The sequence below is a fragment of the Odontesthes bonariensis genome, chromosome 3 (assembly GCF_027942865.1).
Source record: "Odontesthes bonariensis isolate fOdoBon6 chromosome 3, fOdoBon6.hap1, whole genome shotgun sequence".
Lineage (NCBI taxonomy): Eukaryota > Metazoa > Chordata > Actinopteri > Atheriniformes > Atherinopsidae > Odontesthes > Odontesthes bonariensis.
This window is the reverse complement of record NC_134508.1, coordinates 9,743,076-9,757,327: the sequence shown is the minus strand read 5'-3', so window position 1 is coordinate 9,757,327 and position 14,252 is coordinate 9,743,076. Positions and strand designations below refer to the sequence as shown.

General features: G+C 41.6%; 1 protein-coding gene across 1 annotated transcript; it reads right to left on the bottom strand.

The window, feature by feature from the left end:
* Positions 1–9: 9 nt before the first annotated feature.
* acot8 (acyl-CoA thioesterase 8) lies at positions 10–7,605 on the bottom strand. Its single transcript, XM_075460218.1, has 6 exons — positions 7,378–7,605; positions 6,958–7,094; positions 5,799–6,024; positions 2,261–2,418; positions 1,790–1,981; positions 10–673 (listed from the first exon to the last, which is right to left on the bottom strand). The coding sequence occupies exons 1-6, from the start codon at positions 7,566–7,568 to the stop codon at positions 555–557; spliced, it is 1,023 nt and encodes a 340-aa protein (XP_075316333.1). The 5' UTR covers positions 7,569–7,605; the 3' UTR covers positions 10–554.
* Positions 7,606–14,252: the final 6,647 nt, after the last annotated feature.

Genomic DNA, 14,252 nt, shown 5'->3' with positions numbered 1-14,252 from the left:
GACTTCCGGTTGAAGGCAAGGCAACTTTATTTGTACAGTACAATTCAACAAGGTGATTCAAAGTGCTTTACAGAGACATTAAAACAGTAGAAATAAAAAGCATTATTTAAATTTTAAACAAAAAAAGAAAGATATAAGAACAATAGATAAAATCAGTAGTTCAAACATGATTAATTTTTTAAACTGAAGCTTCAGATTTGGAGCTTTATTCAAATGTAGCTGAAAATAGGGGTGTCTTTCCATGAGAATAAGGCGTTAACGCGACAGAATTTAAGATACAAATTAAATGTCATCTCCGAAGGCTGTCAGCATGTTTCCTGAACACAATGAGCCTGCAGCCATCAGCATATTTTCAATATTTCAATGAAAACATTAAATAAAGAAGAAAAGAGGGAAAAAAGCTTCCTCCCTCTCATGAATGTTCATTACAAAAAAAACAAACATAAATTCATAGACATTACCGACGTCTAGATTTTTTAAAATTCACAAACAAATTATCATATTGTTAATATTATTATATAAAACTTCTTAGAGACATTCTTATATCAGTGTTCCTATAGTTTGCTGGCGTCTGTGGCTGGTTTCACTCTCAGGACGCCCTCCTGGGAACATGAAGCAGCCAGCACCCCATCTCTTCTCCACAGTCGGCCTTGTACCAGTCCTCTACTGCTCCCTATGGGATGTGGGAACACACACACACACACACATTAGGCTTAAGTGGGAATGCTAAAAAAGTGCTAAAAAAGGTGTTGAATTAAAATGTAACACAAACACTTATTATTCTGCTTAAACCACATGGCGCAACAAATTTTTTTCCCCCCGTGTGATGCGCATGTTCCTGTGGAAAGAGGTTCTGGAAGGATGGAATCTGCTTTTCTTATGCAGAGTATCCAACAACCAATAACCACGCATGTGACTTTGTATTCTTCGTTGGTCTCTGTGCCACCTCCAGTGAGAGAAGAGCTGCTTTCTGCTGAAATAATTTGACTGATTGACAGTTTTGGTTTGCAGATACTTAAAAAAAAAAAAAGGTTGAAACTTATACTCGTCATTCCTTCTCACAAGAACTATCCTCAGTTTGTCCAAGCTTCTAATTAGGTTACTAGTAGAGGTGGGTAGAGTAGCCATAAATTGTATTGTTACTTCAGAATAATATAACTCAAGTAAAAGTAAAAAATAGTCATCCAAAAAATTACTTGAGTAAGAGTAAAAACGTGCTTGGTGAAAAAACTACTCAAGTATTGAGTAAATGTTGAGTAACATCCGATTTATTTGTTAACACAAGCATTCAATCAGACAGACAAAAATACTAAATAATCATCTTTAAGGAACTTAGAGTTCATCCAATTGATAAAATAAATTAAAATGAATTACAAAATAGCTTAAATTAAAATAATCCAGGTAAATGCAAGTACTTCAATAAAAAATAAAAGAGACTTAGGAAAACTTAGGAAAAGTAAAAAGTATAGTGATTTAAAACTACTCCTAGAAGTAAAAATTTTTCAAAAACTTACTCAAGTAAATGTAACTCGTTACTACCCACCTCTGATTATTAGAAATGTTGAGTTCGATCTACACCATTTCAATAGCATCAATTCTCAGGCGTGTGTACTTTGCTTATCATGCTCCTGCTACAAGCTCCTATGTAACAGCAAGAAGAGTGGTGTTTGCTTCTTGATTCATGCGTCTCCTACAAAAATCAGGAAGCCAGGGAGCTCACAACTAAAGCATCTACGGGAGGCGAGTGCTGCTGTTCGGAAAGTAGCCGCAACACGAGCTGTATACTGACCTGCCCATGGGCTTTCACACTCGTACAGCATCCATTCATCACTGCGGAAAGTGTTGTGGAACCACATGGCATGGTCCAGGGAGGCAGTGAAGCGGGCCTTGTACTCGGAGTACGGCAGCAGGATTGTGCCCAGGAGAGCAAAGTCTGACACATAAGCAGCCACGCAGCAGTGCAGCTTCATGTTACCTTCACCTACGTGGACACACACGCAGTAAACACTGCTTATATTGCGTTATACAGGTAATGTTGTAATAATATATGTGGTAATCGTCCAGTTGTAAATTATTCAAATATCCTTCCATCCGTTTATCTTATGAATCAGGCTACATAATTAACCCTGTTATTATTATAATTATAATAACTCCTTGATTTAATTGAGTTACATCAACATTTAATTTCCCTCTGGGATAAATAAAGTATTTTTGAATTGAATTAAATGAGCCGTTGACAGTACGATCGAGTGTATCGTACCAATATGTCCTCGTGCTCGCCCCCAGAACAACCTCTTGGGTTCTCCCGGAGTCTGTCTGTAGAAGTGTGCGGGGTTGACAGGCTTTATCTCAATGGGCACCTCATTAGCCAGCAGTTTGTTAAGGCCTTCTTTAGCATTCTCCGTCAGGTCGGGTTTCCTGCAAAACAACGACAACAGAATAAATACACAGACAACCGTTTATTCTATATGTTTGTTGTTCAGCACCCCCATCAATAGGGGTTTCTTAAACCCCTCCCAATGATTAAATTTTTTGGGTTGAATGCAGTGGCGGCTGCCGACTTTTAAACAGGGGAAGCCCATATTACGCGTTCAGGGTTGCAGTGGTTCGTGCCATCCCAAAGCAGAAGATAGCAAAGTTAAAAAGAATTAGTTATAACATAGCTGTGTCTAGTATGACAAGTATGCCCAGCAAATACACAGAAAGAAGGTATAGACTTTGAAAATTCACACAGCAAGGCCAAAATCAAGTATGATGGAATCCAAGGCCTGTAAATGGCTGGATCTGTGGCTGGATCAGAATCTGTGGAGCATTTTTCCCTGTCATAATGAGTACTTGGAGTTTGATGGTGGTGGTAAGTATTCTTAAAAAAGGTAACATTTGTGAATGGGCAGCATGAATTCTGGAAAGAAACAACTAAAAGTATGAGTGAAACTCCGACAGCACTTTCACAGACAGCCAGTCTCTTTCGTATCCGCTTTGGGACTGAAGTTCCAGCGTACTTCCCCCCCCCACTTAAAAATTCGGCTGCCACAACATCTCATGATGGACAAACACTAACTCCAATCATCACGACACAGCCCCTCATATTGACACGCCCACGTCTACCCCCAGAGACGCAGAGCTGCCTCGGAAGTGATGAGTTTTTGTCGATTTAGCCAATGACGACGTAGAATTTTAGAAAAAAAACTTGACTCTCCCGCCCCCTCCTGAAGCCGGGCAGCCCTCTGTGATTTCAGAACAAATCAATTCATTAAGCTACAGGACAACATGTTGTAGTTATTAAAGGGGAACTCCGGGGCATTTGAAGCGCATTTCCATTGCTAGAGGTTGTCAAATACTGATAGTAGGACACAGAGAGGTGCGTATCTGCGCTCCCTGTGTGGAGATCGCGCTGTTCGCACAGCATGTCATGCGAGGCTAATGCGTGGTGGCTAAGGGGCAAGCGCTAACCCTTCCACGTAAAACAACAACTTGCACACTGCAGAAACGTCACACCACTTTATAAACCATCCGACAATAAAGTCACAAGCCTTACCATCAAAACCATATGCATGGTTCTCACATTACTGGCATGGGGACGTTACAAAACAACTTTATAAACAGCATGTCACTCACCGGCTGGTTGTAGGCTCGCGCATGTGAAAGCCCAGAAGAGTCGATGGACGATAATCCCATATACAAAACAATTATCTTCTCTAGAAAAACTGCGTTCAAGTATTTAAAAAATTACAAGAATATTACTGGGAATGTATTGTTGTAATGTTTTAAATACTTGAACGCAGTTTTTCTAGAGAAGATAATTGTTTTGTATATGGGATTATTCTCCATCGACTCTTTTGGGCTTTCACATGCGCGAGCCTACAACCAGCCGGTGAGTTACATGCTGTTTATAAAGTTGTTTTGTAACGTCCCCATGCCAGTAATGTGAGAACCATGCATATGGTTTTGATGATAAGGCTTGTGACTTTATTGTCGGATGGTTTATAAAGTGGTGTGACGTTTCTGCAGTGTGCAAGTTGTTGTTTTACGTGGAAGGGTTAGCGCTTGCCCCTTAGCCACCACGTATTAGCCTCGCATGACACGCTGTGCAAACAGCGCGATCTCCACACAGGGAGCGCAGATTTGCACCTCTCTGTGTCCTACGATCAGTATTTGACAACCTCTAGCAATGGAAACGCGCTTCAAATGCCCCGGAGTTCCCCTTTAAAGTAAATGCAGTATTGGGCATATCTTGTGTTTTGTGAATAACTGTTTTATCGTCAATTTAATATTAAAGATGTAGCAATTTCGCCAGAGAATGGGAGAGGCTGCCCGGCTTCCCGTGTTGTCTCTGAATAGCCGCCGCTGGTTGAATTTAAGAACTGGGGTCCAATCAGCTTAAAATACATGCAGACTGAACCCACTAGGTGGCACCAGAGCACAGACGAGTTTGAAACTGTTTCCATTTCCTTTGGCCTCCTATTTGCCTGCATTCGGAGCATTGCCCCGGGGTGCACGGTTGTTTGTCTCATTTGTCTCCGTGTGGCCCCTGTGACAGCTGCTGGGAGAGACTCAATTTATCAATTCAATAACCGCTTTAATATGACGTCTGCGGGAGTAAAAGGAACAAGAAGGAAAGGACAGAATCATTTCAACAAAGAAAAACCAAAAAGTCAGAACCATAAATGGAGATTTACAAGTATATGCCAATATATCCAAAAGCACCATTAGGTCCCTTGTTGTCAGTGACAGTTGGCGCTTTTCAAATAAATGTACCATAGATTCACAATCAGTTAGAATTTTTTCAGGGTTTCTTTTTTGGTGATAACCTTTTTTTTCTTTTCCTTTCTTATTTTGGTTATTTCGGCCGTGTCTATAAGTCCTAAAATGACTGATAATAAGTTATTAAAGATGGGCATCTAATAGCCACGGTCAACCTGCAGGGACATGGCCACGATTTATCCAATATGTTGCTACATTTAAAGGGATAGTTCGCCTCTTTTGACATGAAGCTGTATGACATCCCATGTTAGCAACATCACTTATGAACATTTTCTTACCCCCTGCTGCGTCCTGTGAGCCGAGTTCCAGCCTCGTTTTGGCGTTGATGAAGGTAGTCCGGCTAGTTGGCTGGGGCTTAAAAAAATAAAGCGTCTTGCTTCTCAAAACAATATGCATTCAAAAGAGTAATACATTTGCATCACAAAATCGTTCTCCAGGAAAAAGTCAGACCTCACAATCGCTTGGCGCTATTTTCTCTCCCTTCGTATCACTGCGTTCAGCCACCTGCCGACAGCCGCATCTGTTACGGTGTTTACTGCTCGGTCTGCACAGCCCGTAGTGATATGAAGGGAGAGAGAAAATAGTGCCAAGCGATTGTGAGGTCTGACTTTTTCCTGGAAAACAATTTTGTGATGCAAATGTATTACTCTTTTGAACGCATATTGTTTTGAGAAGCAAAACTCTTTATTTTTGTGGCCCCCGCCAACTAGCCGGACTACCTTTGTCAACGCCAAAACGAGGCTGGAACTCGGCTCACAGGACGCAGCAGGGGGTAAGAAGATGTTCATAAATGATGTTGCTAATATGGGATGTCATACAGCTTCATGTCAAAAGAGGCGAACTATCCCTTTAAAGCTATATGCTTTTGTGAAAAAGCATGCCAACAAAACTGTTGCTGGTTTAATTCAATGGAACACTGTTTTCAGTGCTGTAAGAGCCACGAACGGAATTCCATTAAACTTAAATTTAGATGAAAACACAATTAAAAAAAAATAAATAATAAAAATGAAAAGGGAGATGAACAGGCAAACAACCTGAGGTAATTGTGGATGAGCTCCTCGACAGTGAGCAGGTCCTCGGGCTGAGGGACCACTGGCATGGTGAACTGGTGCTGCAGGGGGCTCGGCTGCAGCACCTGGAAGGAAGCTTGGCAGATCAATATGGGCTGTCCATGCTGGATGGCCTTCACAGAGCGCACTGTGAAACTGCGGCCATCTCTGGTGCGGTCCACCTGGTACAGCACTGGAACCTTAGGGTCTCCTGGAAAACACCCCAAACAGTGGTTTGCCCATGATGGAGGACCAAAACATTCATGGAAACAGTAATAAAACTAACAGTCGTACACCTTTATGACAAATTAACTAAACAAGAAGTGATTCACAAAGCACTTCCGCCATCATATGGCGAGCACTTTAATTGGGAGTGAGAATAAAACCCGTAAAACTACCAATACACAGCCTAATTCAAAGTTACCGTAATTAGTTTCACCCGTGCGCCTCGTGCTATGAAAAGACACGCGTGAGCTGTGCCGCGGTCTTTTAAGTTTCCAAAGTATATTTTCCAACAAAGACCGTGGGTGGCAGCAGGTGGTTTTGTTCTTGCACGCACTTCAGAGTTGATTGTTAAAAAAATATATGTAGTTTCATTTTGACAAAAAATATATGAACAAAACAATAACAAAAAAATTCTTACAATTTGGATGAAAAACGAAAGTTAACTTAATCTGATTTAACAAGATCTGAAAGTGGTCAAAAAAATAATTTAACCACCACCTCCCGTCTTCACACCGGACATTTGACAAACAAAAGAGACCTTCCAACACGCCCCCCGGTGTGTTCTTAATCTGTCTGATTAATGGGAGGGTCTAAAAGTTACCAAAATAATCTAAACAATTTCAAATATAAAAATTAAATTTCAGATATTGATTCCAAATTAACTAAAGCATATTCTAATTGCCCAAAGAAAACTAAATTGATCTAACTTGTGATTTACAAAACATAAATTATTATTATTATTATTTAGTTAGTAGTAGTATTATTATTATTGTTGTTTTATTGTTGTTAATACAATCGTTGTAAATATTTAAAAAAATGTTGTTCTACTTGACGAATTTGAATTTCCCCCATTGGGGGATGAATAAAGTATTTTTCTATTCTATTCTATTTCTATAAATGGCCACAACAAGCTGCTTACCTGCTCGAACAAAGTAGCAGTGGAGGGAGTGGGCATAGAGACTGTCGCTGACAGACTTGGCAGCGGCCACCAGAGCCTGACCGATTATCTGTCCTCCAAACAACCGCTGAGTGCTGGGCACCCAGTGGTGCGTACCCCTTAGGAAAGTTAGAGAAAGTACTGAAATAAACACTCCGAAGTGAACCGCCAACATTTTGGTAGGTCTAAAGCTACAGCCCTGCAGCTTCTAGTTTGTTTAATTTTGAAGTGAATTGTCATTTCAGTCATTTGTTCAGCAGATTTTCTTTCCTAATATTTAGCATAACCTTCAGCAACACGGTTGTCTTCCAAACTCATTCTACTGTCTTTAAAACGCTTAACCAGCGACAGCCTCCGTTTAAAATAAACTTCCTCACCAAGTCACCAACAAGAAGCGGTTACCTGTACAGGTCAACGTCCAGCTTCTCCAGGTTTAAAACGCTGGTGACGAGGACACTTTTGAGGTCCTGTGCATACAGCGTTGCGGGGCTCTCTGAGCTGTTGTTTCCAGGTGACTCAGTAACAGACAGGTTAGCAGCATCATTAGCTGACCGGCTGGGGCCACAGCTCCCATCCACTTCTCGTTCTGCCATGTTTGTTAGGCTCTTCCTCTCATTTCTACTAAAGCGGGTACCTATCATACACATAAAGCTCTGCATCGCCCCCCACTGGTGGGAAATAAATATTACAATCTATAGACAGAAACCTACGGAAGCCCAGACGGACGTGGTAAAAAAAAACTTTTTTTTGATGGTTTTCTCGAGATAACGAGATAATTATGTCGTTATCTCGAGAACACAATGATCTTTTTCTCGAGATAATGAGTTAATATACCGATGGTTTTCGAGGAGAGAAAGAAAAAAAAAGAGAAAAAGAAGAGAGAGAGAGAAAAAAAGAGAGAGAAAAAATGAGAGAGAGAAAAAAGAGAGAGAAAAAAAAGAGAGTGAGAAAAAAAGACAGAAAAAAGAGAGAGAAAAAAGAGGAAAAAAGAGAGAGAGAAAGAGAGAGAAAGAAAGAAAGAAAGAAAGAAAGAAAGAAAGAAAGAAAGAAAGAAAGAAAGAAAGAAAGAAAGAAAAAGAGAGAAAGAAAGAAAAAGAGGAGAGAGAGAAAAAGAGAAAAAAGAGAGAGAAAAAAGAGAGGAAAAAAAGAGAAAAAAAGAGAGAGAGAAAGAAAGAAAGAAAGAAAGAAAGAAAGAAAGAAAGAAAGAAAGAAAGAAAGAAAAAGAGAGGGAAAAAAGAGAGAAAAAGAGAAAGAGTGAGAAAAAGAGAAAGAAAAAGGAGAGAGAGAAAGAAAGAAAAAGAGAGAGAAGAGTGTCAGGATTAAGGTGTGCCAGATACCTGTTTGTAGCTATGGCCCCATGCACAATCCTCCACTGGAGGTCCCCCACCCGTTTCTCAATAGGGAGTTTGTACAGGGACCGCCAACAGCCTCTTGGGCTAGAGCTGGTGTCAAAAAACTCGGTCCACTTCGACACCTTCACCTCTGCCAAAGAGCGTAAATTCAGAACCTTCACGCAGATACAATACTTTCTTCCCCAAGCCTTCAAAACAACCTAGTGGTGAATCTTGTAGGGACATCAGCTCTCCTGGCTCATCCTGCCATTGGTCCACTGCAGGAGAGACAATTAGGGAAGGAAACACATACTCATACTCATCGTCCCATTGGTCAGACAGAGTACTGTTCGCAACAAACGCTCTGATGGAGTCTGGCAGAGAATCACAGGCTTCTTTTTTCAGTCTTAACACAAGTCTGTTGGATCGCACATCAAGACTCTCGGGGAGACTGGACACAGAGGACTTCATCAGATGACCCAGCTTCACACAGGCTGCTTCTCTCATCTTAGATCTTAAAGTAAAAGATGAAAGCAGCTGTGACGAGATAAAATCGTTTCCAAACAGGGGTTCTTCAAAAACCCACATCCCTGGTGTCGTATCATCCTTCCTCTCAAAGGTGAGAATCTGCCAAGCATTTTAACCCGACTGGTAAAATGGAGTAAGACCAGTTAAGTCCAAGGATCCTTGTCGTAGCAAAAAGAGATGTTTATCATATCCAATACGTCCTGCTTTCCTTAGAAGAAGACGCGCAGTATCCAGCCATGGTAATCCAACACCATGTAGCAGTTTCTGCGCTGTTTGAAGCCTGAAAGCCGCGATCCGTGAGGTTATGTCTATGAGTCCTTGTCCACCCTCCTCTACTGGTAGGTACAGGACTGCAGCTCTCTCCCAGTGTCGTCCAGACCAGAAAAAATCCACTAAAGTCTTTTGGAGACGTTGTATGAGAGATACTGGTGGCGTTAACACAGTCAGTTTATGCCAGAGGGCCGAAGCAACCAAGTTATTAACTACCAGAACCGTTCCCCTGTAAGACCAGGACCCTTGATTTGGTGCATAAACATTAATAAAACAAAAAGACAAACTTTCTATTTCTACTCTAATCACCAGGACCCTGCCTGGGATTAACTCAGTACAGGAAATGATGTTAGTATCCAGTCCTGGTGAGAATAAAATTGCTACACCAGCAGATGACCTGGTCCCATGAGACCAAAATATTTTTCCTTTCCAACTCATACCCCACTCGACATCATTTTCATGATCTGTATGTGTCTCTTGTAAAAACCCAACATCAAGCTTCTTTTGAGTAATCATTTCTAAACTAACCATCTTTTTGTGTGGATCCCTACCACCATTGATGTTTAATGACCCCACCCAGATATTATTCATACAGGTAAAATGAAGAGGGAAAACAGACAGAGACAGTAAAAAGGAGACCACCCAGTGTAGTATAGTCATAGTCTTATTTCTGAATTTTTAACCGTTTTGAACCTTTCCCTTTTTTAGCTAATATCTGTCTCCTGACGTTTGTCATGTGCTTTTTTAAACGGAACCGTTTCTTTTCGTCTAACATTTCAAAATCTACCATTTTCTGTACCATTAGTGCGCTCTTGATAAATTTTTCCGCATCAGGAAAATAATCAAGCGCGGGCAGCACCGCCGCCTCAGCAGCTTCACCTGCGGGCAGCACCGCCGCCTGTGCAGCTTCACCTGCGGGCAGCACCGCAACGGGCGTGCACGACAACGCACTGCGCCATCTTTTCAAGGCAAGCGCCAGGCCTGAAACGCCATTTTGACGTCACGGGTTGGCCGCGCCGTGAGCGACGCGACGACTATAATTCCGCCTTAACACTTAACCTATGAAGTCAACTGTGGTTGAACAGATGGGAAGAAACATTCTTAAAGGCAGGACTACGAAACACACACATGGGTGCTTTGAGCGTCCCGGCCCGTTTTTATGAGGCGAAACACGGCCGTCTGGACTCCTCTTTAGATCGAATGTTAAACACGGCGCCGTGATGACTTCTGAGTGGAGCTTAATGTAGTGGAGGACAAGGGGTGGAGTGGGTGTTAGGGCCTCCCCAGAGGGACTCAGGGGTCAGAGCGCCACGGCACGTGGCCCCTAAAAACCCCCGAGAGGCGTCCCTGTCATCTGCCTGTTTGACTCTGAGCATGTGTTGAGCCAGTGTGCACGTGAGCAACAATACTATTGGAAGGGATTAAAGGGATAGTTCACCTCTTTTGACATGAAGCTGTATGACATCCCATATCAGCAACATCATTTATGAACATTTTCTTACCCCCTGCTGCATCCTGTGAGCAGAGTTCCAGCCTCGTTTTGGTGTTGATGAAGGTAGTCCGGCTAGTTGGCTGGGGTTTAAAAAATAAAGCGTTTTGCTTCTCAAAACAATATGCGTTCAAAAGACTAATACATTTGCATCACAAAATCGTTCTCCAGGAAAAAGTCAGACCTCACAATCGCTTGGCCCTATTTTCTCTCCCTTCGTATGAAAACTCAGTGTCAGTTTTAAAAAAAATCTGCTGATATCGAGCACTACTTTGCAAGATCATACTATATCCTGCGTAAATATCATGTGTAAACCATGACAAAGTTGATCTTTAACCGTTCTAATGCTGCACTTTGAATGCCAAATCCTAACCGTTGGCAGGTACACTGGAAAAAATCTAAATCTTACCAAGTATATTTGTCTCATTGAGTATCTCATTACACTTAATATAAGAAACAGTTGCCTAACAAGTACTATTTCAGCCAGATATAGGGACTTGTTTTAATACAACAAATCTGGAATATCTTGTTAATTGAAAAAGTCTTGAAAACATCTTGTTTTGAGTCATATTTCACATGAAACAAGCTTTTTTTGACATTTGAAGAGGTTTTTAAGCTAATTTCAAGATCACTTTTAACTCAAAAGTCCTAAATATCACATTTTATTTCAAGAAATCTTGACAAGCCGATTTTCACTAGTTCCATTGGCAAATTTTTTTTGCTTATTTCAAGCAAAAACGTCTTGTATTTGTTGTTTTTTTACTTATTTTTGGAGGGGCATTTTTTCCAGTGTAAGACTGAGGAGAAAAGTGAGAGATTGCAAAATCAATCAATCAATCAATCAATCAATCAATCAATCAATCAATCAATCAATCAATCAATCAATCAATTTTATTTATAAAGCACATTTTTAAATAAAGGCAAAGGTTACCAAAGTGCTGTACATTAAAATAAACACAATAAAAACATCATTAAAAAAAACTGTGCACATACAATAAACAACCTAGACGGTGGTAAAAGCCAAAGAAAAAAGGTATGTTTTAAGACGACTTTTAAAACAGGTCAAGGAAGGGGCCTGCCTAATGTGCAGCGGCAGCTCATTCCAGAGCCTAGGGGCAGCAACAGAAAATGCTCGGTCCCCCATGAGCTTCCGCCTTGTTTTAGGAACCCTCAGGAGCAGCTGATCAGCTGACCTGAGGGATCGACTGGGTGCGTAGGGCTGCAGAAGCTCAGAGACGTACACTGGTGCAAGGCCATTCATGGCTTTAAAAGCAAATAAAAGAATTTTAAAATTAATTCTAAAATGGACAGGAAGCCAATGGAGAGATGCTAAAATCGGCGTAATGTGCTCAAATTTCCTAATGCCAGTTAAAAGTCGTGCAGCTGCGTTTTGTACCAGTTGAAGGCGTGCGATGGAGGACCCACTAACCCCCATAAAAAGTGCATTGCAGTAATCAAGCCTAGTGGTTACAAACGCGTGGATTACTGTTTCTAAGTGCTGTCTTGGAAGAAAGGGTTTTATTTTTGCCAACTGTCTCAGCTGGAAGAAGCTTGTTTTAACCACAGCTTTAATCTGGCTGTCAAACTTGAGGTACGCGTCCACTTTTACCCCCAGATCACTAATAACAGGTTTGGCGTACTGCGCCAAGGAACCGAGATCGATTGAGGGGGACTCAGAGGTGCCACCAAAGACCATCACTTTGGTCTTCTTTTCATTAAAATTTAAAAAGTTTAGTGCCATCCAATCCTTGACTTCATCTAAACAATTTACCAGTGGCTTCAGGGAGAAGGAGTCAGCTTTTTTAAGGGGGACATAAATCTGAGTGTCATCACCGTAACAGTGGAATGAAATACCATGTTTCCTGAGAATGGAACCCAGCGGGAGAAGATATTATGAAAACAAAAGAGGGCCAAGCACTGAACCCTGAGGGACCCCGTAAGAGAGAGGAGCAGTAGAGGACACAGAGTCACCAAGGCTGACACAGAACGTCCGATGAGACAGGTAAGACCTGAGCCATGCCAGCGCCGGGCCCCTGATGCCCACCCAGTGCTCCAGGCGAGAGATCAGAATGTCATGATCTATGTCAAATGGTGCAGTTAAATCCAGCAGTACAAGAATAACACAGTGACCAGAGTCAGTGGCTAAAAAAATATCGTTAAAAACTCTTAAAAGCGCTGATTCAGTGCTGTGCAATGTTTTAAAACAAGAAAATTGGAAAATTTCAAGCACATTGTGTTCATTTAGAAAGTCCATGAGCTGACAGTAAACAATCTTTTCTAAAACTTTAGAAAGGAAGGACAATTTGGAAATGGGCCTAAAATTGGCCATGACAGCAGGATCCAGACCAGGTTTTTTAAATCAGTGGCTGTACCTGGTATCTGGTTCTGCCAGAGGTTTCTTCCTGTTAAAAGTGAGTCGTTTCTCTCCACAGTCGCCTCAGGCACGCCGCTCAGGCCGGGAGATTGGACCGAAAAACAAAAAGTTTTCAGTGCAATCTGTTGGTTTTCTTAGCTAGGAAATTGTTTTTGAATTGGCTCTATATGAACGAATTTGATTATTTTATGAATTATGATTATTATTAATTAATTGAATTCCAATTGGCTTGAATTGGACTTACTATCTAAGTGCCTTGAGATGACATTTGTTGTATTTGGCGCTATATAAATAAAAATGAATTGAACTGAATTGAATTGAATTGTACCACTGCATGTTTAAAAAGTACAGGAACCACTCCCGAGGACAGGCTGCTATTGATGATGCTGTGTAGATAAGGCCCAACAGTGGGGAAAACCTCCCTAAAAAGTCAAGGGGGGACAGGATCATTGGGAGAGCCTGATGGTTTTAAGTGCTCCACAGTCTCCTGCACAAGAATCAGGGATACAGGCTCAAAGGAGTCAAACACAGCGGTACAGGGAACAGACACTGACGGGTCATAAGCAGGAGGTGAAATAAGTGCTCTGGTGGAAGTGACCTTAGCAGTGAAGAAATGCAAGAAGTTTTCACACACAGAAGGGAAGGGCTCAATTCCCACAGTCTGTGGTGCATTCAGAGCAGAATTTAACACTTTAAACAACACACGAGGTTTGTGGGAATTTGAAGCAATAAGATCAGAGAAATATTTTCTTTTGGCCTCTTTCACAGAGGACTGATATCGACGCCAACAGTCACCCAATATTTGCAGAGACACTTCCAGTTTATCCTTATTCCACTTGCGCTCAGCTCTGCGACACACCTGTCTCACAGTGCGAGTTGTTTCATTCAACCAGGGCTCTGGTTTAACTTTATGCTGCCTGCTTTTTAATGGAATGGAAAGGAGGCAGATTTTGATGGCCATCGCGATCTGAATTGCGCCGATCTTTGGCGGAAATTCTCAGTTCAAGCAACGTTTGGCGACTATACACCGTCAGGCAGTCAACATGATGTGCAACACATAGTACAAACAGTATAAAAACACACAAAAGTGGGAACGGCTGACGAAGGCCTCACCCACTGGCGCCATCTTACTAACTGTTACTAACAAAAGAGATACCATGACTGTTGGAAAGATTGTGCAGCATGAATCTCGATCACGTAACGTGTACTTGTTAGGACAAATTACTAACAAGTAGTGAGCGAGCGAGCGAGCAAGCGGGCGAACAAGCGGCAAAGCGTGCGAGCA